The sequence below is a fragment of the Myotis daubentonii genome, chromosome X (genome assembly GCF_963259705.1).
Source record: "Myotis daubentonii chromosome X, mMyoDau2.1, whole genome shotgun sequence".
Classification (NCBI taxonomy): Eukaryota; Metazoa; Chordata; class Mammalia; order Chiroptera; family Vespertilionidae; genus Myotis; species Myotis daubentonii.
The window spans coordinates 100,374,021-100,397,985 of NC_081861.1; the positions used below are offsets into that span (position 1 = coordinate 100,374,021).

General features: G+C 43.9%; 2 protein-coding genes, 1 long non-coding RNA gene and 1 pseudogene across 4 annotated transcripts in view; all 4 read left to right on the forward strand.

The window, feature by feature from the left end:
- Positions 1-23,965, forward strand: part of LOC132225132 (vascular endothelial growth factor receptor kdr-like) — a 388,352-nt gene that overhangs the window by 94,166 nt on the left and 270,221 nt on the right. The gene's annotated exons all lie outside the window — the stretch shown is intronic.
- LOC132223878 (S-phase kinase-associated protein 1-like) lies at positions 3,665-4,622 on the forward strand. Its single transcript, XM_059678908.1, has one exon. It carries the CDS (start codon positions 3,755-3,757, stop codon positions 4,184-4,186), a length of 432 nt encoding a protein of 143 aa, XP_059534891.1. The 5' UTR covers positions 3,665-3,754; the 3' UTR covers positions 4,187-4,622.
- On the forward strand, positions 11,271-13,156 carry LOC132224630 (pleckstrin homology domain-containing family G member 5-like; annotated as a pseudogene).
- LOC132224203 (uncharacterized) lies at positions 13,622-14,247 on the forward strand. The gene is made up of 2 exons (XR_009450623.1): positions 13,622-13,942; positions 14,011-14,247. It is a non-coding gene; the product is annotated as an uncharacterized LOC132224203 (long non-coding RNA).

Genomic DNA, 23,965 nt, shown 5'->3' on the forward strand with positions numbered 1-23,965 from the left:
GGTATATGCAAGACACTTCTAGGCTTGGCTTGCATTCTGAGAGCTGGAGTCTTAAAATAAATAATTACTAGGAATGAGGCTTTGGGATCTGAAATTTTAAATATTTCTTAAATTTAAGTACAATTGGTATATAATATAACATAGGTTATATTAGTTTCAAATGTACAATATATTGATTTGACATTTACATACCTTACAATGTGATTACCCCACTAATTCTAATAATCATCTGTCACTGTGCAAAATTATCACAGCATAACTGACTATATCCACTTCCTCTTTTTTTCTATCCCCCACCCACTGCCTTCTGGTCACTATCCCTTTGGTCTGTTTCTAAAGGTCTGTTTTTGTTTTGTTTTGTTTGTTCCTTTGTTTTGGTTTGGATTTAGATTTCCCATATAAGTGAAACCATACCGTATTTGTTTGTCTTGCCTGACTTATTTCAGTTAGCATAATACCTTCTAGGTCCATCCAAGTTGCTACAAATGGCAAGATTTAATTCTTTTTATTGCTGTGTAATGTTCCATTGTATATCACATCTTCTTTATCCATTCATAATTTGATGGACACCAAGACTGCTTCCATATCTTAGTTATTGTAAATAATGCTGCAGTGAACATAGAGGCATTTATAACTTTTCAAATTAGTGTTCTCATTATCTTTGGATATATACCAAAGAAATGTAGAGTTGCTGGATTTAATGGTATATGCACTTTTAGATTTTTTTTAAAAAAAATCTTTATTGTTGAAAGTATTACAGATGTCTTCTTTATTTGTGGTTTTTTTTTCCATTGACCCCCTCCAACCCATACCCACCCCTCCCAGGCCTTCACCACTCTATTGCCTGTGTCTATGGGCTATTCATATGTGCATATAAGTTCCCAGGTTAATCACTCCTCTCCCACTCCTTCACCCCTGACTTCCCTCTGAAATTCGTCAGTCTGTTCCATGCTTCTATGTCTCTGGTTCAATTTTATTCATCAGTTTATTTTGTTCATTAGATTCCACATATGAGTATGATCATGTGACACATATTTCTCTGACTGGCTTATTCTGCTTAGCATAATACTTTCCAGGTCCATCCAGAATGCTGCAAATGGTAAGAGTTCTTTCTTTTTTACAGCTTCATAGTATTACATCGTGTAAATGTACCACAGTTTTTTATCCACTCATCTGCTGATGGACACTTTGGCTGCTTCCAAATCTTAGCTATGGTAAATTGTACTGCTATGAATATAGGGGTGCATACATTCTTTCTGATTTCTTAGGATATATTCCTAGAAGTGGGATCACTGGGTCAAATGAGAGTTCCTTTTTTAAATTTTTGAGGAAATTCCGTACTGTTTTCGACAGTGGCTGCACCAGTATGCATTCCTACCAGAAGTATACTAGGGTTCCCTTTTCTCCAATCCTCACCAGCACTTATCATGTGTTGATTATAGCCATGCTTACAAGTGTGAGGTGATACCTCATTGTCATTTTAATGTTCATCTCTCCGATGATGAGTGACTTTGAGAATTTTTTCATATGCCTCTTGGTCTTTTGCATGTCCACTTTGGAGAAGTGTCTATTTAGGTTCTTTGCCGATTTTTTAGTTGGATTGTCTTCCTTTTGTTAAGTTGTATGAGTTCCCTACATATTTTGGAAATTAACCCCTTATGGGATGTATCATTGGCAAATATGTTCTCCCACACAGTGGGCTCTCTTTTCATTTTGTTGATGGTGTCTTTTGCTGTGCAGAAGCTTTTTATTTTGATGTAGTCCCATTTGTTTATTTTCTCCTTAGTTTCCTTTGCCCCAGGAGATGTATTGGTAAAGATATTGCTCAGCCGAAACCGGTTTGGCTCAGTGGATAGAGCGTCGGCCTGCGGACTGAAGGGTCCCGGGTTCGATTCCGGTCAAGGGCATGTACCTTGGTTGCGGGCATATCCCCAGTGGGAGATGTGCAGGAGGCAGCTGATCGATGTTTCTCTCTCATCGATGTTTCTAACTCTCTATCTCTCTCCCTTCCTCTCTTTAAAAAATCAATAAAATATATTTAAAAAAAAAGATATTGCTATGAGCGATGTCAGATTTTGCTGCCTATTGTTTCTTCTATGATTTTTATGGTTTCACGACTTACATTTAAGTCTTTTATGCATGTTGAATTTATTCTTGTGTATGGTGTAAGTTGTTGGTCTAGTTTCCTTTTTTTTTTTTTTTTGCATGTGCCTGTCCAATTTTCCCAACACCATTTATTGAAGAGACCATCTTGACTACATTGGATGCTCTTGCCTCCTTTGTCACATATTCACTGAACATAACAGCGTGGTTCGATAGCTGTTGTCACTGTTCTGTTCCATTGATCTATATGCCTGATCTTGTGCCAGTACCAAGCTGTTTTTAGTACAGTGGCTTTGTAGTATAAATTGTTATCTGGTATTGTGATTCCTCCAAATTTGCTCTTTCTCAAGATGGCTATGGCTATTCCAGGTCTTTTGTGGTTCCCTATAAATTTTTATAGTGTTTGTTCCAGATCTGTAAAATATGCCATTGGTATTTCAATAGGGATTTCATTGAATCTATAGATTGCATTGGGTAGTTTGGATATTTTAATGATGTTGATTCTACCAATCCATGAACAGGGTGTATTCTTCCATTTGATTATATCTTGCTCTAGCTTTTTTTTTCAATGTCCTATAGTTTCCAGAGTACAGGTTTTTACCTCCTTGGTTAAGTTCATGCCTAAGTATCTTAACTTTTTTGTTGCAGTGGTAAATGGGATTGTTTTTATAGTTTCTCTTTCTGAGAGTTCATTATTGGTATATAAAAATGCCATAGATTTCTGGATGTTAATTTTGTAGCCTGGTACATGCCAAATTCATTTATTAAATCTAGGAGTTTTTTATGGAGTCTTTAGGATTTTCTAAGTACATAGCATGTCATCTGCAAATAATGACAGTTTTACTCCCTCCTTTCCAATTTGAATGCCTTTTCTTTTCTTCTTCCTGTCTGATCCTTGTGGGTAGGACTTTCAGTACTGTGTTGAACAAAAGTGGTTATAGTGAGCATTCCTATCTTGTTCCTCTTCTTAGGGGCAATGGTTTTAGTTTTTGCCCATTGAGTATGATGTTGTCTGTAGGTTTGCCATATATGGCTTTTATCATGTTGTGGTATGATCCTTCTATTCCCACTTTGCTGAGACTTTTTCCCCCTATTTATTTATATTGATTTATTGGTTGATTTTTTTTTCTGTGAGTTTTTACCAAAAACGGGGTGTTGGATTTTGTAGAATGCTTTTTCTGCATCAATTGATATGATCATGTGATTTTTGTCTTGGAATCTGTTTATGTGATGTCTCACATTTATTGATTTGTGAATATTTACCAACCTTGCATCCTTAGAATAAATCCTACTCGGTTATGGTGTATGATCTTTTTCATGTATTGCTGGATTCGGTTTACTAATATTTTGTTGAGCAGTTTAGTAACTATGTTCATTAGGGATATTGGCCTGTAATTATCTTTGTGGTGTCTTTATCTGGTTTTGGAATTAAGATAATGCTGATCTCATAAAAAAGATGTTGGAAGTGTTTCTTCCTCTTGAATTCTTTGAAATAGTTTGAGGAGAATAGGTGTTAGTTCTTATTTGAATGTTTGATAAAACTCCCTTATGAGGCAAGTGGCCTTGTTCTCCACCTTTTTCCTTTTGGTTCTGCTGATGCTGCCCGGCTCTTGTCAGCTTCCGGCCAGCCCTCTCCTTGAGACCGAGCACCATGCCTTCAATTAAATTGCAGAGTTCTGATGGAGAGATATTTGAAGTTGATGTTGAAATTTCCAAACAATCTGTGACTATCAAGACCATGTTAGAAGATTTGGGAATGGATGATGGAGGCGATGATGACCCAGTTGCTCTACCAAATGTTAATGCAGTAATATTAAAAAAGGTCATTCAGTGGTGTGCCCACCACAAGGATGACCCTCCTCCTCCTGAGGATGATGAGAACAAAGAAAAGCGAACAGATGATATTCCTGTTTGGGACCAAGAATTCTTCAAAGTTGACCAAGGAACACTATTTGAACTAATTCTGGCTGCAAACTATTTAAACATCAAAGGTTTGCTTGATGTTACATGCAAGACTGTTGCCAATATGATCAAGGGGAAAACCCCTGAAGAGATTCGCAAGACCTTCAATATAAAAAAATGACTTTACTGAGGAAGAGGAAGCCCAGGTACGCAAAGAGAGCCAGTGGTGTGAAGAGAAGAGAAAAGCTGTGCCCGACACTGTAACACTGTAAGGATTGTTCCAGATACTAGTTGCACTGCTCTGTTTATAATTGTTAATATTAGGCAAACAGTAGACAAATGCAGCAGCAAATCAATTGTATTAACAGAATATTGTCTTCATTGCATGTGTAGTTTGGGTACAGATTCCAAACCTATGGCTGAGTTTCTTCCAGTATGATCAAAATATCTTTTCTTTGCTCTGAATAAAACTGAATTGTGGGTTCTCTATAGAAAGTGGCATTTTGGGCTTTCCCTCTTTTTGCAAAGCGATTTCTGCCTAGTTTATTGTCCAGTTAACTTTAGTTTAGTGACTTTTCAAAAGTTGGCATTGTAAATAAAACAACTTGCAAAAGTTTTCTGAAATAGAAAACAAAAAAACAAAAAACAAAAAACAAAACTCCCTTATGAAACTGTCCGGACCAGGGCTTTTGTTTGTTGGAAGTTTTTTGTTGTTGTTGGTTTTTTGTTTGTTTGTTTTTACTGCTTCAATTTCATCAGTAGTTATCAGCCTATTCAGCTTTCTGATTCTTCCTGATTGAATTTTGGAAGGTTGTATTTTTCTAAGAAAATGTCCATTTCATACAGGTTGTCCAGTTTGTTGGAATATAGTTGCTCAGAGTATTTATTTTACAAACCTTTGTATTTCTGTGGGGTCAGTTGTTACTTCACCTCTTTTGTTTCTGATTTTATTTATTCCTCTCTCTTTGTTTCTTAGTGAGCCTGGTGAGAGGTTTTATTTTTAGGTAGGCCTGTAGTGCTATGAACTTCCCTCTCAGGACTGTTTTCACGTGTCACATAGATTTGGGGTTGTATATTCATTGGTTTCCAGGATATATTTTATTTCTTCCTTGATCTCTTTGGTAATCCATTGTTTAATAGCATGCTATTTATCATCTATGTGTTTGAATATTTTGAGTGTTTTTATTGTAGATAATTTCTAATTTCATGCCATTGTGATCTGAGAAGATGCTTGATATAATATCAATTTTCTTGAACTTGTAGAGACTTAGTTTGTGTCCTAACAAGTGCTCTATCTTTGAAAATACCCCATGTGCACTTGAGAAGAATGTATATTCTATCTTTTTGGGGTGAAATGTTCTGGAGATTTCAATTAATTCCATCTGATATAGTATGTCATTTATGATTGCTGTTTCCTTGTTGATTTTTTGTCTAGAAGATGTATCCAGTGGTGTCAGTGGGGTGTTAAAGTGTCATACTATGATTGTATTGCTGTCAGTCTCTCCCTTGAAATCCTCTGAAAATTTTTTATATATTGTGGATGTTCCTATGTTGGATGCATATATGATTACCAGAGTTCTTTTCTCCTGTTTTCTCTATCCCGTTAGTGTTATGAAGTTGCCTTCATTGTCTCTTCTTATGGCCATCACTTTGAAGTCTATTTTGTCACATATGAGTATTGCTACCCCAACTTTTTTCATTTCTATTTGCCTGGAAAATTTTTTTCCATTACTTCAATTTCATTCTGTTTGAGTCCTTTGTTCTGATATGGGTCTCTTGTAGACAGCACATACCATATATGGGTCATGCTTTCTTATCCATTCAGCTACCTTATGTCTTTTGATTGGAGGATTTAAGCCATTTACATTTATGGTTATTATTGATAGATACATAATTATTGCCAGTCTTATTCTTCATGTTTATGTTCTTCTCTTTCTCTTTATTTCTTTTTTCTTAAAATAGTCCTTTTAGCATTTCTTGCAGTGCTGGTTTGGTGGTAATAAATTCTTTTAACCTATTTTTCTTGTCTGTGAAGCTCTTTATTTCACCTTTGATTTTGAATGATAGCTTTGCTGGATAGAGTTGTCTTGGGCTCAGTCTCTAGGTTTTAATTACTTCATGCTATTCCCTTCTGAACTTTAGTATTTCTATTGAGAAGTCAGCTTACAGTCTAACGGGGACTCCCTTGTAGGTAACTTTTTGTCTCTCTCTTGTGGCCTTTAAGGGTCTTTCTTTGTCTTTAATGTTTGTCATTTTAATTATGATATGCCTAGCAGTGGGTCTTTTGAGGTTCATCTTGATCAGAACTCTCTGTGTTTCCTGAAGTTGAGTGACTTTTTCGTTCACCAGGTTAGGGAAATTTTCTGCCATTATTTCTTCTAACAAGTTCTCTATTCCTTCCTCAGATTCTGTTCCTTCTGGTACCCCTATAACGCCAATGTTGTTACATCTCATATTTTCCAAAACTTCCCTTAGGCTCTCCTGCTCTTTATTTTTTTCCATTTGTTGCTCTGAATTGGTATGCTTATTTTTTTAATACCTTGTCTTCTAATTCATTGATTCGGTCCTCAGCTTCTTTTAGTATACTTTTGAACCCTTCCATGGTGTTCTTTATTTCAACTATGTCATTTATAATTTCCAATTGGTTCTTATTTATTGTTTCAAGCTATCATTTCATATTGGTATAGCGCTCTTAATTAAGACCCTTATAATTCTCATTTAATTGCTTATAGTTCTCAGTGAATTGTTTGAGCAGCCTTATTACCATTAGTCCAAATTCTTTATCTGACAAATTTTTTACCTCCATTTTATTTTGTTCATTATCTGCTGATTCCTCCTTTTCTCTCAGTTGGGGGTTTTTCTTTGTCTCCCCATTTTTTCTGTTCCTTTGTTTTTGTTTCTATGTATTAGATCAAACTGCTATGCCTCTCAGATTTTGTGGGGTGTACTTATGCAGTAGGGGTTTTGTGGGACCCAGTGTGTAGTATCTTAGATCTCCTGAGCGGATGCTCTAGAAAAGCCCCGTACTTGAGTTATTTGTGTGCTCCTGTTGTAGTTGGCTCTTGAATATTATTGTCCCATTCATGGATGGAGTCTCTTCTCCGGCTGCCTGACTATGTGGCTCACCCCCGACCACATCATGTGAGCTGTGGTGGAGGTGCTGACTGAATGGAACAAAATATAACACAACAAAATACAAAACAGAAGAAACTCAACAAAACATATGCAAGACCCCTACAGCACCAACAAAATAACTACCATAGAAGAGAGAAAACTAAGAAAGAGAAATGAGAGCAAGAATGGTAGAAAAAAGAAAGAAAGGAAAACTATGAGGAGAAAACAAAACAGAACAAACCCCCCCCCCAAAAAAAAATACAAATAAAAACAACAAAAAAGGAGGATGGACTATGTAGATGCAAAGTTGAAATAAAGAAAATAAGAATAAAGAATTAGAGGAATAGAGGGAGGAAAACAGTTTAAAATAAAGGAGGGATAAAAGAAATGAAAAGACAAGAAAAAACTTTTTTGAAAAGAAAAATAGAGGAAAAAGCAGATGGACCTAAAATACAAAAAACAAAGAGAGAGAGAGAGAGAGAGAGAGAGAGAGAGAGAGAGAGAGAGAGAGAGAGAAAGGATGAGAAAGAAGGAGAAAAAGAAAAGAGAGAAAAAAATGAGTAATGGAAAAAAAATTGAGTATGAAAAGGGAAGAGGAAAATTAGATATATGAAAAAAGAAACAGAGACTAGAAGAAAACAAATCAATAAAGCAGATAGATAAGATAAATTGTAAAAGGGGAAAAAGAGAAAAACGAAAAAAAGAAAAAGGGAGGGAAAAAAAGAAAAAAGAAGGCAAACAAAGTGAAGTAGCATTCATTTCAGCCCAGTTTACTGCCCCATGGGAGCTTGCTTTGGATTCCATTCTTCTGCCCTTTCTGCCAATTCTGGGCTTCCTGTTAGTTACTTAGGTGCTAAGTACTGTCAGGTACTATCTTTTGGCTTTTAGCAACCTGATTGAAGCTCCAAGCTATGCAGTGATCCACCATTTGTGTCTGTCTCCAAATGCCTTGGCTGTAAACAGGAGGGGCCAATCTGCCCTGTAAAGGGATTTGTTATCAGCATGGGGCCCAGGGCTGGATTAGCAAACTTCCTTGGTTCCCAGGCTCTGCCTCTGCCCACCTTTGCCTGCTAGCCAGCTATCAAACTTAATCACTCAAAAGTCTGTTTCTGAAAGTGATTTAAGTGGGGAAGGTGCTGTTTAGCTTTCAGGGAATGTGGTGAGTGTGTTTCTTTGTCCCAGAGCTACTCCTTCATGAGTGGCCCAAAATATTACTTTGCCCCTGACTGGAAAGAGATCCTTGTATGGAGACCAGTGGGATATGCAGGAAACCTGGAGTTTTATCATCTCTCCCATGTGGGGAAAGTAGGAGTCTGGTTCCCAGGATAGTGGGGCAGATGCCCCTCCCCCAATCCAGTCACTGAGGAATTCCCAAGATTGTTTAAACCTGTAGGCTTGGCCTCTGCTTTTGTTTCCTCAGAAGAGGTCAAAATGCAGGATGTGACATACAGGACCCCTGATGGTGGGACAGGCTGTATCTCTAGGGCATGGTTGTTTTTCTTTTCCTGCCCTGCAGTTTCTGGGAGCGGCCAGCTCCTCTCAGGAAAAATGGCCATTTCGGTTTGGGGACCGATGACCAAATGTTCCTGGCTGCTGTTTTTCAAAGTCACCCCACCCCAATGCTCCCCATTCCAGCCTCTCTATAGGCACCTCAAGTCCGCGCCTCCCTCCCTGCACCAAAGCCTTGGATAAGTAGCTGCAAATGAAAACTCCTGTGCTCTGGGTTAAAATCAACAACAACAACAAAACACAAACAAATCAAAACAAAACAAAACAAAAAAATGGAACTGCTTTCCCTCTGACAGGCTCCAGTCTACCAGCTTCAGGCCTGCAGCTTTTTGCTGCTGGATGTTACGTGGGTCATGCTTGGGGCTGTGAAGCCCAGCCTGGGTTGTGAGCCTCTGTCTTTGAGAGAATACACTTCTCATAGCCCAATACTCCCTTCTCTCTCTTCTCTCTCTCTCTCTCTCTCTCTCTCTCTCTCTCTCTCTCTCTCTCTTCCTGCCCCGTGGCCCTTAAGAGCTTGTCAGCTCATCTCTTGTCCTCGCCTTTCCTTTCCTACCGATCTCCATGTGTTTTCTATACTTTGATATATGTCTTCTTCTCAGCTGGACCTCAGTTGGTAAATTCAGGTGAATGTTCTCCAATTAGTTGCATTTACAGTCTGACCCTGGGATGAGGTGCATGACAGGTCTGCCCATATGGCCACCATTTATTTTTTCTCTCTCTGCTTTTAGTATTTATTTTTGCTGTTGTTGTTAGGTGCAATGGATGTAAGACTTTTATTACGGTGTATATTTCTTTTTCTTGAGATTTTAAAATATTCTTTATTGTTTAAAGTATTACATATAGTAATCCATATGTCTCCTTTATCCCCCAGTGACCTCTCCCTGGCCACCCCCAACTCCCAGCACATGCCTTCACCCCCTACTGTCTGTATCCATTGTTTATGCTAATATGCATGCATACAAGTCCTTTAGTTGATCTCTTACCCCAGCCATGGGCAAACTACGGCCCGTTTGAAATGAATAAAACTATTGAAAAAAAAGACCATACCCATTTATGTAATGATGTTTACTTTGAATTTATATTAGTTCACACAAACACTCCATCCATGCTTTTGTTCCGACCCTCCGGTCCAGTTTAAGAACCCATTGTGGCCCTCGAGTCAAAAAGTTTGCCCACCCCTGTCTTACCCCCACCCCTCCCCTGACTTCCCTCTGAAGTTTGATGGTCTGCTCAATGCTTTTCTGTCTCTGGATCTATTTATGTTCATCAGATAATCCTATCTAATAAAAGAGAAACATGGTAATTAGCCATACATCCGCTACCCTTCCCATTGGCTAATCAGCAAGATCTGCAAATTAACTGCCAACCAAGATGGCAGCGGCAGCCAGGCAACTGAGAACAGGAGGCGTGGTTTCCCCAGCGATGGAGGAAGCCAAGGTTCCCCGCCTGCGGCTGCGGCTGCGGGGCTCTGAGCTCCTGAAGCAACAGCTCCAAAAGATACAATGTTTCAATTATAGAAGCTAAAAGATGGCAGTTAATTTGCATACTCAGGCTCCAAGTGGTGGAGCTAAGCCAAACAGCCCTGAACCCACAGATCAGAGAGGCCTCACTGCCTGGGGATCGGCAGAGCCTGGAGGCATCCCGGTCCGGGATCAGCTGAGCCCAGAGGCCTCAGGGCCCCGGGATCAGCGGAGCCCAGTGGACTCAGAGCCCCGGGATCAGCGGAGCGGAGAGGCCTCAGGGCCCCGGGATCAGCGGAGTCTGAGAAGCCTCAGGGCCCGGGATCAGCGGAGCCGAGAGGCCTCAGGTCCCGGGATCAGTGTAGTCCGAGAGGCCTCAGGGCCCCGGGATCAGTGGAGCCCAAGGCCTCAGGGACCCGGGATCAGCGGAGCCCGGAGGCCTCAGGGCCCCGGGATCAGCGGAGCCGGGAGGCCTCAGGGCCCCGGGATCAGTGGAGCCGGGAGGCCTCAGGGCCCCGGGATCAGCGGAGTCCGAGAGACCTCAGGGCCCCGGGATCAGCGCAGTCCTAGAGCCCTCAGGGCCCCGGGATCAGCGCAGTCCGAGAGGCCTCAGGGCCCCGGGATCAGCGCAGTCCGAGAGGCCTCAGGGCCCCGGGATCAGCGCAGTCCGAGAGGCCTCAGGGCCCCGGGATCAGCGGAGCCGGGAGGCCTCAGGGCCCCGGGATCAGCGGAGCCGGGAGGCCTCAGGGCCCCGGGATCAGCGGATCCGGGAGGCCTCAGGGCCCCGGGATCAGCGGAGTCCTAGAGGCCTCAGGGCCCCGGGATCAGCGGAGTCCGAGAGGCCTCAGGGCCCCGGGATCAGCGGAGTCCGAGAGGCCTCAGGGCCCCGGGATCAGCGGAGCCTGATGGAAGCCCTGCGTGTTTATGCACCCTGGTGGTGCAGAGGTCCTCTCCTAGGCAGAGGCCAATGGGGAAACTTCTGATTCCGAGAAGCAGCCTTGGGGCTGGAAGGCGGCTCCTCTGACCTCATTGCTGGAGTCCCAGGGCTCCACCAGGAGAGGAGCAGAGAAAGGCCGGAGCCTCCCTCAAGGTGACCCAAAATCCCCACCCACACCAGGCAGGCTGCTGGGACTGTGCATGAAGGACTCACTTCCAAGCCCAGCCGTTGGCCCTGCCGCAGCCATGGCACTCCTGGGTGCAGGCCCCAGTGGGACTCAGGGTGGCGGTGGGGGCGCCTTGAGTCCTGGGCTCCTTGCCTGCCTTCCAAGGCTTCCTCCTGCTTCAGGGCCTTGCCCTCCGCCAGCCTCCTCCTCCCCAGCTCCCAGAGCAGAGGACCCACTGAGGGCGCCCCCTGCTGGACGAGGGGGTGAATGGAGCGGCAGGGACTCCCGGGTGAAGGGTCGCCCTGGGGAGGAGTCCGGACACCTCCAACACCCGCTCCTGTTCAGCAACATCCCCAAGATCGCGCCTCTGCTCCGCGGACTGTGGGGCAGCGTGATGGCGCCAATGGTGGAGAAGGCGCGGCGCAAGCGGGGGCTGCTGCAGCCCGGGACCTCCTCAAAGGCTTTGAGATGTTCGGCTCCCTCTTCAAGTCCTACATCCGGTATTTCATGGAGGAGGAGGGCTGCATGGAGTACACGCTCAGCCTGCTGCGCGACAACGACCTCTTCCGGGCCTAGGTGACGTGAGCCCAGAAGCACCAGCAGTGCCAGCGGCAGAAGCTGAGCGACATGCTCGCCAAGCCCCACCAGCGGCTCACCAGGTACCCGCTGCTGCTCAAGTCGGTGCTGAGGAAGACGGACGAGCCGGGTGCCAAGGAGGCCGTCATCACCATGATCAGCTCCGTGGAGCGCTTCATCCACCACGTGAACGCATGCATGCGGCAGCGACAGGAGCGGCAGCAGCTGGCGGCCATGGTGAGCTGCATGGATGCCTACAAGGTGGTGGAGGGTAGCAACGACGAGGTGGACAAGCTCCTGAAGGAATTTCTGCACCTGGACCTGACCGCGCCCATCCCTGGTGCCTCCCCGGAGGAGACGCGCCAGCTGCTGTTGGAGGGGCAGCCTGAGGATGAAGGAGGGAAAGCACAGCAAGATGGATGTGTACTGCTTCCTCTTCACGGACCTGCTCTCAGTGACCAACGCAGTGAAGAAGGCTGAGGGGACCCGGGTCATCAGGCCACCGCTGCTGGTGGACAAGATCGTGTGCCGGGAGCTGCGGGACCCTGGCTCCTTCCTCCTCATCTACCTGAACAAGTTCCACAGCGCGTGGGGGCCAACACGTTCCAGGCCAGCGGGCAGGCTCTGTGCCGGGGCTGGGTGGACTCCATTTACAATTCCCAGAACCAGTTGCAGCAGCTGCATGCGCAGGAGCACGGGGCAGCCAGCAGCACCTGCAGAGCCTGGAGGAGGAGGAGGAGGAGGAGGAGGAGGAGGAGGAGGAGGAGGAGCAGGAGGACCAGGAGAAAGAGGAGGGTGGGGAGAGTAGCACTTCCGCCTCCAGCTTCCCCACCATCCTGCGCAAAAGCAGCAACAGCCTGGACACCCAGCACTGCGCCTCGGACAGCTCCCCGGAGACCTTGGCCATGGTGGTGCTGGAGCCCAGGAGACGCTCTCCTCTCCCGAGTTCGAGGGCGGCCCCTTCAGCTCCCAGTCGCACGAGATGTCCCTCAGTACCACTGCCTCATCTGTCACACTGACCAGCGAGCTGCTGGCCCTGGGCCCCGGGGCGGGCAGCTCCTGCTCCATGGACTCTGCCTATGGCACCCTCTCCCCCACCTCCTTGCAAGACTTTGCGACCCTAGCCCCTGTGGTGGAGCCAGCGCCCTGGCCCCTAGATTTACCACAGGCCCCTTCACCCCCGCCCTTGCCCGCCTCCGCCGCCGCCCCCCTGTCCAGCTGCTGTCCCGCCTGCCCCACCTGCTCAAGTCCAGCCTCCTGCAGCTGCTGGCAAGGGCCGCCACCCAGGGGGCGCCCCCAGCCCCCAGCCGCAGCCTGTCGGAACTCTGCTTGGCTGCCACAGCCAAAGGTGCATCAGGACCACCCTGCTGCTTAACTCCCAGGCCCTGAGCACAGTGTGGAGCCGCCATGCCTGGAGGGTGCGGTCCGGGCTGGAGCCTGACATGGAAGGGCCGCAGTATGGCCACCAGGTCCTGAAGGCTGCCCTGAAAGTCACACAAAGACAACCTTCTACTGGAGGGCAGGCATGTGGTGCTCCGGGAAGATTCCGGAGGTAGGGAAGGAAGGTCATGGAAGGGAACAATTGCAAGAGGAAATCCCGAAGGTTCTGAAAGCAGAGGACCAGCTCCCTGCAGACCTGAACTCTGTGTGGGCCTCTTTATCCGCCCTGGCGGTGGGAGACACAGGAGGAGGTGATGGACCAGGGCTGTGCCCAAGGAAGACTCAGAGGAAGCAACGTGTGGACAGGGCCAGGCGGAGCAGGCAGGCCTGTGCGGATCCCGCTGGAGCACAGCCAGACCCCAAGGCGACCACCAAGCCAGGCCCAGGGAGAAGCGAGCAGATGCCACTCCACTCTCTGGAGAAGACCACTGAGCAGAAAACTAAAGAAACCGATTTTACATCATTTCCCAGGTGGAGAACAGTTGGCATGTAAGCCCCTGACCAGTGCCCATCCTCTCCTCTGTCTGTCTATCTCACTCTTAGGTACCATGTTCTTTGTTCTCTCTTAACTGCAACTCATTTTTAAACTAGATTGCTTTTTAAAGAAGACTAAATAAAATTTCCCTTAAGTTATTTAGGTGGTGCTGGGGCTGCTGGGGCTGCTGGGAGCCTGATAGAAGACACAAACATGCAGCAGGGGGCCTGTACCCAGCAGCCCCAAGGCCCGCCACCTTGGTGCTGGGGCTGCTGGGGCTGCTGGGGCCCCTGATCAAAGACCCACAGCCCCAAGCCCCGCCATCAAGGTGCTGGGGCTGCTGGGGGTATCAGAGACACAAACCCGCAGGCCCAGCACCCAGCAGACCCAAGGCCTTCGCAGCAGCGCTAAGGAGCAGCAAGCCGAGCGGTAGGAAGCAGCAAGCAGGTGGGAAGTAAGGAGGGAGGGGTCCCAGACTGTGAGAGGGCACATGCTGGGCTAAGGGACCCCCCACCCATCCCCAGTGCACGAATTTCGTGCACCGGGCCTCTAGTATTTATTATATTCCACAGATGAGAGAGATCATGCAATATTTATCTTTCTCCAACGGGCTTATTTTGGTTAGCATAATGCTCCCCATGTCCATCTATGTTGTTGCCAATTATAAGAGTTCTTTCTTTTTTATAGTGGCATACTATTCCATTGTGTAGATATACCAGATTTTTTTAATCCACTCATCTTCTGATGGGCACTTAGGCTGTTTCCAAATCTTAGCTATGGTAAGTTGTGCTGTTATGAACATAGGGGTGCATATGTCCTTTCTGATTGGTGTTTCTGATTTCTTGGGATATAATACTAGAAGTGAGATTACTGGGTCAAATGGGAGCTCGATTCTTAATTTTTTGAGGAAACACCATACTGTTTTGCACAGTGGCTGCACCAGTCTGCATTCTCACCAGCAGTGCACGAGGGTTCTTTTTCTCCACAACCTCACCAACACTTGTTGGTTGTCAATTTGTTGATGATAGCCATTCTGACAGGTGTGAGACAGTATCTCATTGTCATTTAGATTTGCATCTCTTGGATGATTAGTGACTTTGAACATGTTTTCTTTCATATGTCTCTTGGCCTTCTGTATGTCCACTTTCAAAAGTGTCTAAGTCCTTTGCCCATTTTTCGATTGGATTGTTTATCTTCCTATTGTTAAGATGTATGAGTTCCCTATAAATTTTGGAGATTAAGCCCTTATGAGATATAACATTGGAAAATATGTTCTACCATGCAGTGGACTTTCTTGTTGTTTTGTTGAAGGTTTCTTTTGCTATGCAGAAGCTTTTTATTTTGATGTAGTACCATTTGTTTATTTTCTCCTTAATGTACATTGCCCTAGGAGCTGTATCAGTAAAGATATTGCTACCACATATGTCTGATGTTTTGCTGCCTGTGGATTCTTCTAAGATTTTTATGGTTTTCCATCTTATGTAAAGTCCTCAATCCATTTTGAGTTTATTTTTGTGTATGGTGTAAGTTGGTGGTCTAGTTTCATTTTTTTGCATGTATGTGTCCAATTTTCCCAACACCATTTATTGAAGAGACTATCTTGACTCCATTTTATGCACTTTCCTCCTTTGTCAAATATTAAATGAGCATAACAGAAATTGGGTCAATTTCTGAGTTCTCTGTTCTGTTCCATTGGTCTATATGTCTGTTCTGGTGCCAGTACCGGGCAGTTTTGAGAACACTGGCTTTCTAATATAGGTTGATATCTGGTATTGTGAGCCATCCAACTTTGTTCTTCTTTCTCAAGACTGCTGCAGCTGTTCAGGGTCATTTTTTGTTCCATATGAATTTTTCAAAAGTTTTTTCTAGGTCTGTCAAATATGCTGTTTATACTTTAATGGGGATTGCATTAAATCTATAGATTGCTTTAGGTAGTATAGACATTTTAATGATGTTGATTCTACCAATCCATGAACATAGTATATTCTTCCATTTGTTTATATCTTCCTCTTTCTATTTTTTTCAATGTCCTATAGTTTTCTGAGTACAGGTCTTCTACATCCGTAGTTAAATTTAAATCTAGGTATCTTAATTTTTTTGGTGCAATGGTAAGCAGGATTTTTTTGTATGTGTCTCTTTCTGTGAGTTCATTAATTGGTGCATAAAAAAGCCATAGATTTCTGGGTATTAATTTTGTACTCTGTTACATTACCAAATTCATTTATTAAATCTAGTACTTTTTTGATGCAGTCTTTAGGGTTTTCTATGTACAATATCATGTCGCCTGTGAATAATGACAGTTTTAGTTCTTCTTTTCCAATTTAGGTGCCTTTTATTTATTTTTCTTGTCTGATCGCTATGACTAGCACTTCCAGGATTATGTAGAACAGAAGTGGACAGAGTGGGCATCCCTGTCTTATTCCTGTTCTTAGGGAAAATAGTTTTAGATTTACCCATTGAGTATGATGTTGGCTGTAGGTTTGTCATATAAGGCTTTTATTATATAAAGATATGATCCCTCTATTCCCACTTTGCTGAGAGTTTTTATCAAGAAAGGGTGTTGGATTTTGTCAAATCCCTTTTCTGCGTAAATTGATATGATTTTATGATTTTTGTCTCTCCATTTGTTTATCTGATGTATCACATACATTGATTTGTGGATATTGTACTATCCTTGCATCCCCGGAATAAATCCCACTTGGTCACGGTGTATGATCTTTCCAATGTAATGCTGGATTTGTTTTGCTAGGATTTTGTTGAGGATTTTAGCATATATGTTCATCAGAGTTATTGGCCTGTAATTTCCTTTCTTTGTAGTGTCTTTATCTGGTTTGGTGATTAAGGAAATGCTGTCTTAAAAACAAGAGCTTGGAAGTGTGCCTTCCTCTTGATTTTTTGGAATAGTCTGAGGAAGATAGGTTTTAGTTCTTCTTTGGATGTTTGCTAAAACTCCCCTGTGAAGTCCTCTGGCCCAGGGTTTTTGTTTGCTGGAAGTTTTTTTTGTTTGTTTGTTTTGTTTTGTTTTTTTTTTTTAGAGACGGGGTCTCGCTATGTTGCCCAGGCTGGAGTGCAGTGGCTATTCACAGGCGCGATCCCACTACTGATCAGCACGGGAGCTTTAACCTGCTCCGTCTCCGACCTGGGCCGGTTCACCCCTCCTTAGGCAACCTGGTGGCCCCCCGCTCCCGGGAGGTCACCATATTGATGCCGAACTTAGTGCGGACACCCGATCGGCATAGCGCACTACAGCCCAGAACTCCTGGGCTCAAGCGATCCTCCAGCCTCAGCCTCCCGAGTAGCTGGGACTACAGGCGCGCGCCACCGTGCCCGGCTGGAAGTTTTTTTTTTTATTAGTCCTTCAATTTCCTCCATAGTTATCAGCCTATTCAGATTTTTTTTATTCCTCCTGATTGAGTTTTGGAAGATTTTATTATAATAGGAATATGTCCCTTTCTTCTAGGTCGACCAGTTTGTTGGAATAGAGATGTTCATAGTATTTTTTTACAATCCTTTGTATTTCTGTGGAGTCTGTTGTTATTTTGCGCTTTCATTTCTGATTTTGTTTATTTGGGTCCTCTCTCTTTGCTTCTTGGTGAGCCTGGTTAGAGGTTCATCAATCTTGTTTATCCTTTCAAAGAACCAGCTCTTGTTTTCATTGATCTTTTGTACTATTTTTTTTCTCTCTATGCTATTTATTTATGCTCTGATCTTTATTATTTCCTTCCTTCTGCTCACTCTGGGCTTTTCCTGTTGCTATCTTTCTAATTCTTTGAGTTGTAGAGTTAGATAATTTATTACCAGTTTTTCTTCTTTATTTGAGGTAAGCCTGTAATGCTAAGAACTTTCCTCTCAGGACGGCTTTCACTGTGTCCCATAGATTTTGGATTGTTGTTTTTTTCATTATTATTTGTTTCCAGGATGTTTATTTGTGTTTTTTTAATCTCTTTGGTATCCCAATCATTGTTTAATAACATGCTGTTTAGCCTCCAGGTTTTTTCATTTTTTTATTGCTTTTATTGTAGTTTATTTCTTATATTAGGCCATTGTGACCTGAGAAGATGCTTGATATGACTTCAATCTTCTTGAATTTGGTCAGACTTTGCCTTTCTCCCACTATGTGGTCTATCTTTAAATATGTCCCATGTGCACTTGAGAATAATGTATATTCTGTAGCTTTGCATACAAATGTTATGAAGATGTCAATTAAGTCCATCTGATCTAGTCAGTCATTTAGGAGAGCTGTTTTTTGGTTGGTTTTTTATCTAGAAGACTAATCCAGTGATGTCAATGGGGTATTAAAGTCCCCTACTATGACTGTATTGCTGTTAATCTCTCCATTGATATCTTCCAGAAGTTTTTTTTTTTTTTCTCTTTAATGTATTTGGGTGCTCCTGCATTGGATGCATATATGTTTACCAGAGTTATAGCCTCTTTTGGTATCGATCTCTTTATTATTATGAACTGGTCTTCCTTACCTCTTGTTATGGCCTTCACTTTGAGGTCTATTTCTTTAGGTATAAGTATTGCTACCCCAGCTTTTTTTCATTTACATTTGGCTGAAAATTATTTTTCCATCCCTTCACTTTCAGTCTATGTGAGTCCCTTGTTCTTAGGTGAGTCTCTTGTAGAGAGTATATACACTATTTGAGTCATGTTTTCTTATCTATTCAGTCACTCTATATCTTTTGATTGGATTATTTAGTTCATTTATGTTTAAGGTTACCAATCATAGGTACTTGCTTGTAGCCATTTCTATTCTTTATGCCTGTGTTCTTCTTCCCTTTCTATTTCTTCTTTTTATAACAGTTCCTTTAGCATTTCTTGCATTGCTGGCTTGGTGGTGATAAACTCCCTTAGCCTTTTTTTCCTGCAAAACTCCAGATTTCCCCTTAAATTTTGAATGATAGCCTTGCTGGATAGAGTATCCTTGGATTCAGACCCTTGCTTTGCATCACTTTGTATACTTTATTCTATTCCCTTCTGGCCTGATGTGTTTCTGTTGAGAAATCATTTCATAATCTGTTATGAGATCCCTTGTAGAAAACTCCCTGTCTTTCTCCTTCAGCCTTTAAGAATCTCTCTTTGTCATTAATGTTTATCTTTGTAATTACAATGTGTCTTAGTGTGGATCTTTTTGGGTTCATTTTGTTGCGGACTGTCTGTGTTTGTGTGACTTTTTTCTTCCCCTAATCAGGAATGTTTTCTGTCATTATTTCTTCAAATAATTTTCTAATCCTTGCTTCTCTTCTTGTCCTTCTGGCACCCCTATTATACGTACGTTACTTCATTTCATGTTGCCCCAAAGCTCCCTTAGACTCTCCTCCTGCTTTCTAATTTTTTCCTCCAATTGCTGTTCAGATTTGGTGTGTTTCACTGCCCTATCTTCTAACCCACTAATTCAGTCTTCCACTTCTTCTAGTCTACTGTTGAAACCTTCCATCATGTTTTTTATTATATCTGTATAATTTTTTATTTCCCTTTGATTTTTTAAATAAATTGTTGATTTTCTCATCCATCTGATTTATGAACTCTATCACCCTTACTTTGAATTCTTTTCCTGACATCATTGCATGCCTCTGTTTCACTTAGTTCCTTTTCTGGTGATTCTTGCTTTTCTTTCATTGGGGTTTTTTTGTTTGTTTGTTTGTTTTGGTCTCCCCATTTTGTTGTCTCTTTCTTGCCCTGGGCACCCTGGTTGGGTTTTGAGAGGTTGAAGACCCTAACAGGGCAATGGTCCAGAAATTGTTAGCCCAGAGGTTTGGTCCGTCTTGAGTCTCATGCCTTTATTGTCTCTGCTCTGATTTGTATCCCCTTCTCCCACTGACCTGGTTCCTCAGTTATCTGCTTCCGATGCTCAGGGTGGTGGGAGCATGTGCACAGTTCCTCTGTTGCACAGCTCCCTGTGAGGACCCAGAGCCCTCTGACATTCAGTTTGCTGTGCAGCCCAGCACCTATGGCAGGGTGGTACCCAGGTCCCTCTGACCACACACATGTGGATTAGTCCTGTGGCCCCTGGCTTGGCACTCCAGCTATTCTGGGTCACCCTGGCAGCACTTTCCTACGGCCCGGAGTGAAGTGTGTGCTGGGTTGCTCCAGGTAGCCCCTGCAGGACTGTCCCTGGGGCTGGGGAGAAGTGGATGCAGGTTTCTCTGGGTCACACAATCCCCGCTCTTTTGTTGCCCATGGTGAGACACTCACTAGGTTGCTCCAGTTTGCCCCTCCTCAGTGTGGATCAAGGGCGGTTTGCCCTGGGTCACTCCATCCAAGCTCCCCTGTGGTCTTAGTTGGGTGCACACGTGGGCTGGGTTACTCCAGGTTGCCCAGGCAGCAAGACCCTGGTCTCTGAGTGGAGCGGACGCAGATTGCTCTGGGTCATTCAGTCCCTGCTTTCTTGTAGCCTGGAGTGAGACATGTGTTGGAATACTCTGGTTCACCCCTCCTCAGTGTGGAGTGGGGGCAGATTGTCTTGTGTCACTCAGTCTGAGCTCCCCTGTGGCCTGAGTTGGGCACATGCTGGGTTACTCCAGGTCACCCAGGCATCAAGACTCTAGGCTCAAGTGGAGTGGTCACAGGTTGTTCTGGGTTTCACAGTCAGATCTCCTCCGTGGTGTGCTCTGGTTTTCTCCGGGTTGTCCCAGTAGCAGTTCCCCATGCTGGGGGTAGAGTGAGTGCCAGATGGCTTTGGGTCAGGCTAGCAGTACATTTCTGGGGTCAGGGTGGAGGTGGGGCACAGAGTCCCCACTGGCTTGCACTCACTGTGGAGTCTTGGAGCCAGATCCTAGGATGCTGGGTCCCAGTGGGCTGGTGAGGAGGCCTGGTGCGGGAGTTCACTCTATCAGTATGTGCGCCCTGCAGACCCCTGGGAGCCTGCTTGGAGGTACTGCACCACTCACTCCTGGGGCACAGTGGTGGTTACACATGGGGTATGGCTGGCATGTGGCTTTCTCTAGGCATCCTTTGCCCTTCCTTATTGAAAAATGTCTCCTCAGCTGTGTCTAATTTGTTAATTCTGGGTGGATGTTCTCCAATTTAGTTGCTCTTTTTGCCTGGCCCTAGGAGGAGGTGCATGGCACTGCTGCCTATTTGGCTGCCATCCCCACTCCCTTTAATATTTAAAGGAGTCTCAATAATGTTTTCTGTTGGTGCTGCACCACTGGGAAGTCCCATCAACAGTGCAAAAGGGTTCCATTTCCTCCACATTCTCATCCACATATGTTATGTACTGACTTTTTAATACTTATTTTGACTGGTGTTATATGGTATTTCATTGTGGATTTGATTTGCATTTTCCTGATGATTAGTGATATTATTTTTTAAAATTTATTTTATTAAATCTTTATTGTTCAGATTATTACATTTGTTCCTCTTTTTTCCCCCCATAGCTCCCCTCCACCCAGTTCCCACCCCACCCTCTGCCCTTACCCCCCCACTGTCCTCATCCATAGGTGCACAATTTTTGTCCAGTCTCTTCCCGCATCTCCCACACCCCTTTCCCCCCCAAGAATAGTGAGTCCATTCCCTTTCTATGTCCCTGATTCTATTATAATCACCAGTTCATTCTGTTCATCAGATTATTTATTCACTTGATTCTTAGATTCACTTGTTGATAGATGCATATTTGTTGTTCATAATTAGTATCTTTACCTTTTTCTTCTTCCTCTTCTTAAAGGATACCTTTCAGCATTTCATATAATACTGGTTTGGTGGTGATGAACTCCTTTAGCTTTTCCTTATCTGTGAAGCTCTTTATCTGACCTTCAATTCTGAATGATAGCTTTGCTGGATAAAGTAATCTTGGTTGTAGGTTCTTGACATTCATCACATTGAATATTTCTTGCCACTCCCTTCTGGCCTGCAAAGTTTCTGTTGAGAAATCAGCTGACAGTCATATGGGTATTCCCTTGTAGGTAACTGAGTTTCTTTCTCTTGCTGCTTTTAAGATTCTCTCTTTGTCTTTTGCTCTTGGCATTTTAATTATGATGTGTCTTGGTGTGGTCCTCTTTGGATTCCTTTTGTTTGGGGTTCTCTGCGCTTCCTGGACCTGTAAGTCTATTTCTTTCACCAGGTGGGGGAAGTTTTCTGTCATTAGTTCTTCAAATAGGTTTTCAATATCTTGCTCTCTCTCATCTTCTGGCACCCCTATAATTCTGATGTTGGTATGCTTGAAGCTGTCCCAGAGGCTCCTTACACTATCTTCGTATTTTTGGATTCTTTTTTTATTTTGCTTTTCCAGTTGGGTGTTTTTTGCTTCTTTGTATTTCAAATCATTGACTTGATTCTTGCGCTCCTCTGGTCTGCTATTGGGAGTCTGTATAATATACGTTATTTCAGTCTGTGTATGCTTAATTTCTAGTTGGTTCTTTAGCATAACATCGAGGGTCTCATTAGATTTCTTGTAGATCTCAATAACTTTATTGGCGGCTTCTAGACAGTTCTTGAGAGACCTTAAAAGTGTGGTTCTGAACTCAATATCCTCCATTGACAGTTTTGTCCTGTTTCTTTGTCTCCACATTTTTTATGCTTTCTTGGTGCACCCCCTAGTGGTCTTTGTGCGCAGTCTTGTTGTAGTTAAGCCTTGATTGTTGTAGTTAATACTAGGGGGATTTGACCTCCAGGCCAACTGGCTGTGAGAATCAGCTGTGTCTGCAGTGGGAAAACTTCTGTCCTCTAGGGAGGTGCTAATCTAGCCTTTGCCTGAGGCTATCTGGCAAATGGCTCTGTGCAGGGCTTGGGCGGGGCGGGTCGCACGGGATCAACAGAGTGGGTGGAGGGAGCAGTTATGGCTGCTCTCAGTCCCGTCCCCAGAGACTCTGCCTCTCAGAGTCCCAGCAACCACTGCAAACCTCGGAGAGAAAGCTGCCCTCGCGTTCCGACCGATGCCAGACAGTCTCGCTTCTCCGGTTTGAGTCTGGGTCCCTAGAGACTCGCCCAGAACTGAAGCTCAGAATCTGAGACTCCCTCTGGATTGAAAACGACAACCGCACCCTCAGCCACCAGCCCGCTCCGTGCGTACCTCCACACCTTTGTATTTTCCGCACTGCGCCTCCTCTGAGTCTCGTATGCTGTTCTCTTTCCTTCTAGTTGAAGAATTTCCCCTCAGCCAGTCTTCCTGTGGTTCTGGGCAATGTCTGTTCCATCTTTTAGTTGTATTTTTGAAGTGGTTGTTCAAGGCAGCTAACTCCGGTGTTTACCTATGCCCCCATCTTGGTTTCCCTCAATAGCCTCTGATTAGTGATATTAAATATCTTTCCATTATATCTGTTGGCCATCTGTATGTTTTCTTTAGAGAAATATCTTTTCATGTCCTTTGCCCTTTTTAAATTCACATTGTTAATTTTTTGTTATTAAGCTGCATGAGTTTCTTATATATTTTATATACCAACCTCTTTTTTTTATTGCTTAAAGTATTACAAAGGGTATTACATATGTGTCCATTTTCCCCCCGCCCTAGACAGTCCCCTAGCCTCCCCTATCCCCCAGTGTCTTATGTCCATTGGTTATGCTTATATGCATGCATACAAGTCCTTTGGTTGATCTCTTACCCCCCTACCTCCTGCACCCCCACCCTCCCCGGCCTTCCCGCTGCAGTTTGACAATCTGTTTGAGGCAGCTCTGCCTCTGTATCTATTATTGTTCAAAAGTTTATAATGGTCTCTATTATCCATGAATGAGTGAGATCATGTGGTATTTTTCCTTCATTGACTGGCTTATTTCACTTAGCATAATGCTCTCCAGTTCCATCCATGCCGTTGCAAATGGTAAGAGTTCCTTCCTTTTTACAGCAGCATAGTATTCCATCGTGTAGATGTACCACTGTTTTCTAATCCATTCATCTACTGATGGGCACTTAGGCTGTTTCCAGATCTTAGCTATGGTGAATTGTGCTGCTATGAACATAGGGGTGCATATATCCTTTCTGATTGGTGTTTCTGGTTTCTTGGGATATATTCCTAGAAGTGGGATCACAGGGTCAAATGGGAGTTCCATTTTCAGTTTTTTGAGGAAACTCCATACTGTCTTCCATAGTGGCTGCACCAGTCTGCATTCCCACCAGCAGTGCACAAGTGTTCCTTTTTCTCCACATCCTCTCCAGCACTTGTCGTTTGTTGATTTGTTGATGATAGCCAGTCTGACAGGTGTGAGATGGTACCTCATTGTTGTTTTGATTTGCATCTCTCGGATGATTAGTGAATTTGAGCATGTTTTCATATGTCTCTTGGATTTCTGAATGTCCTCTTTTGAAAGGTGTCTATTTAGGTCCTTTGCCCATTTTTTGATTGGAT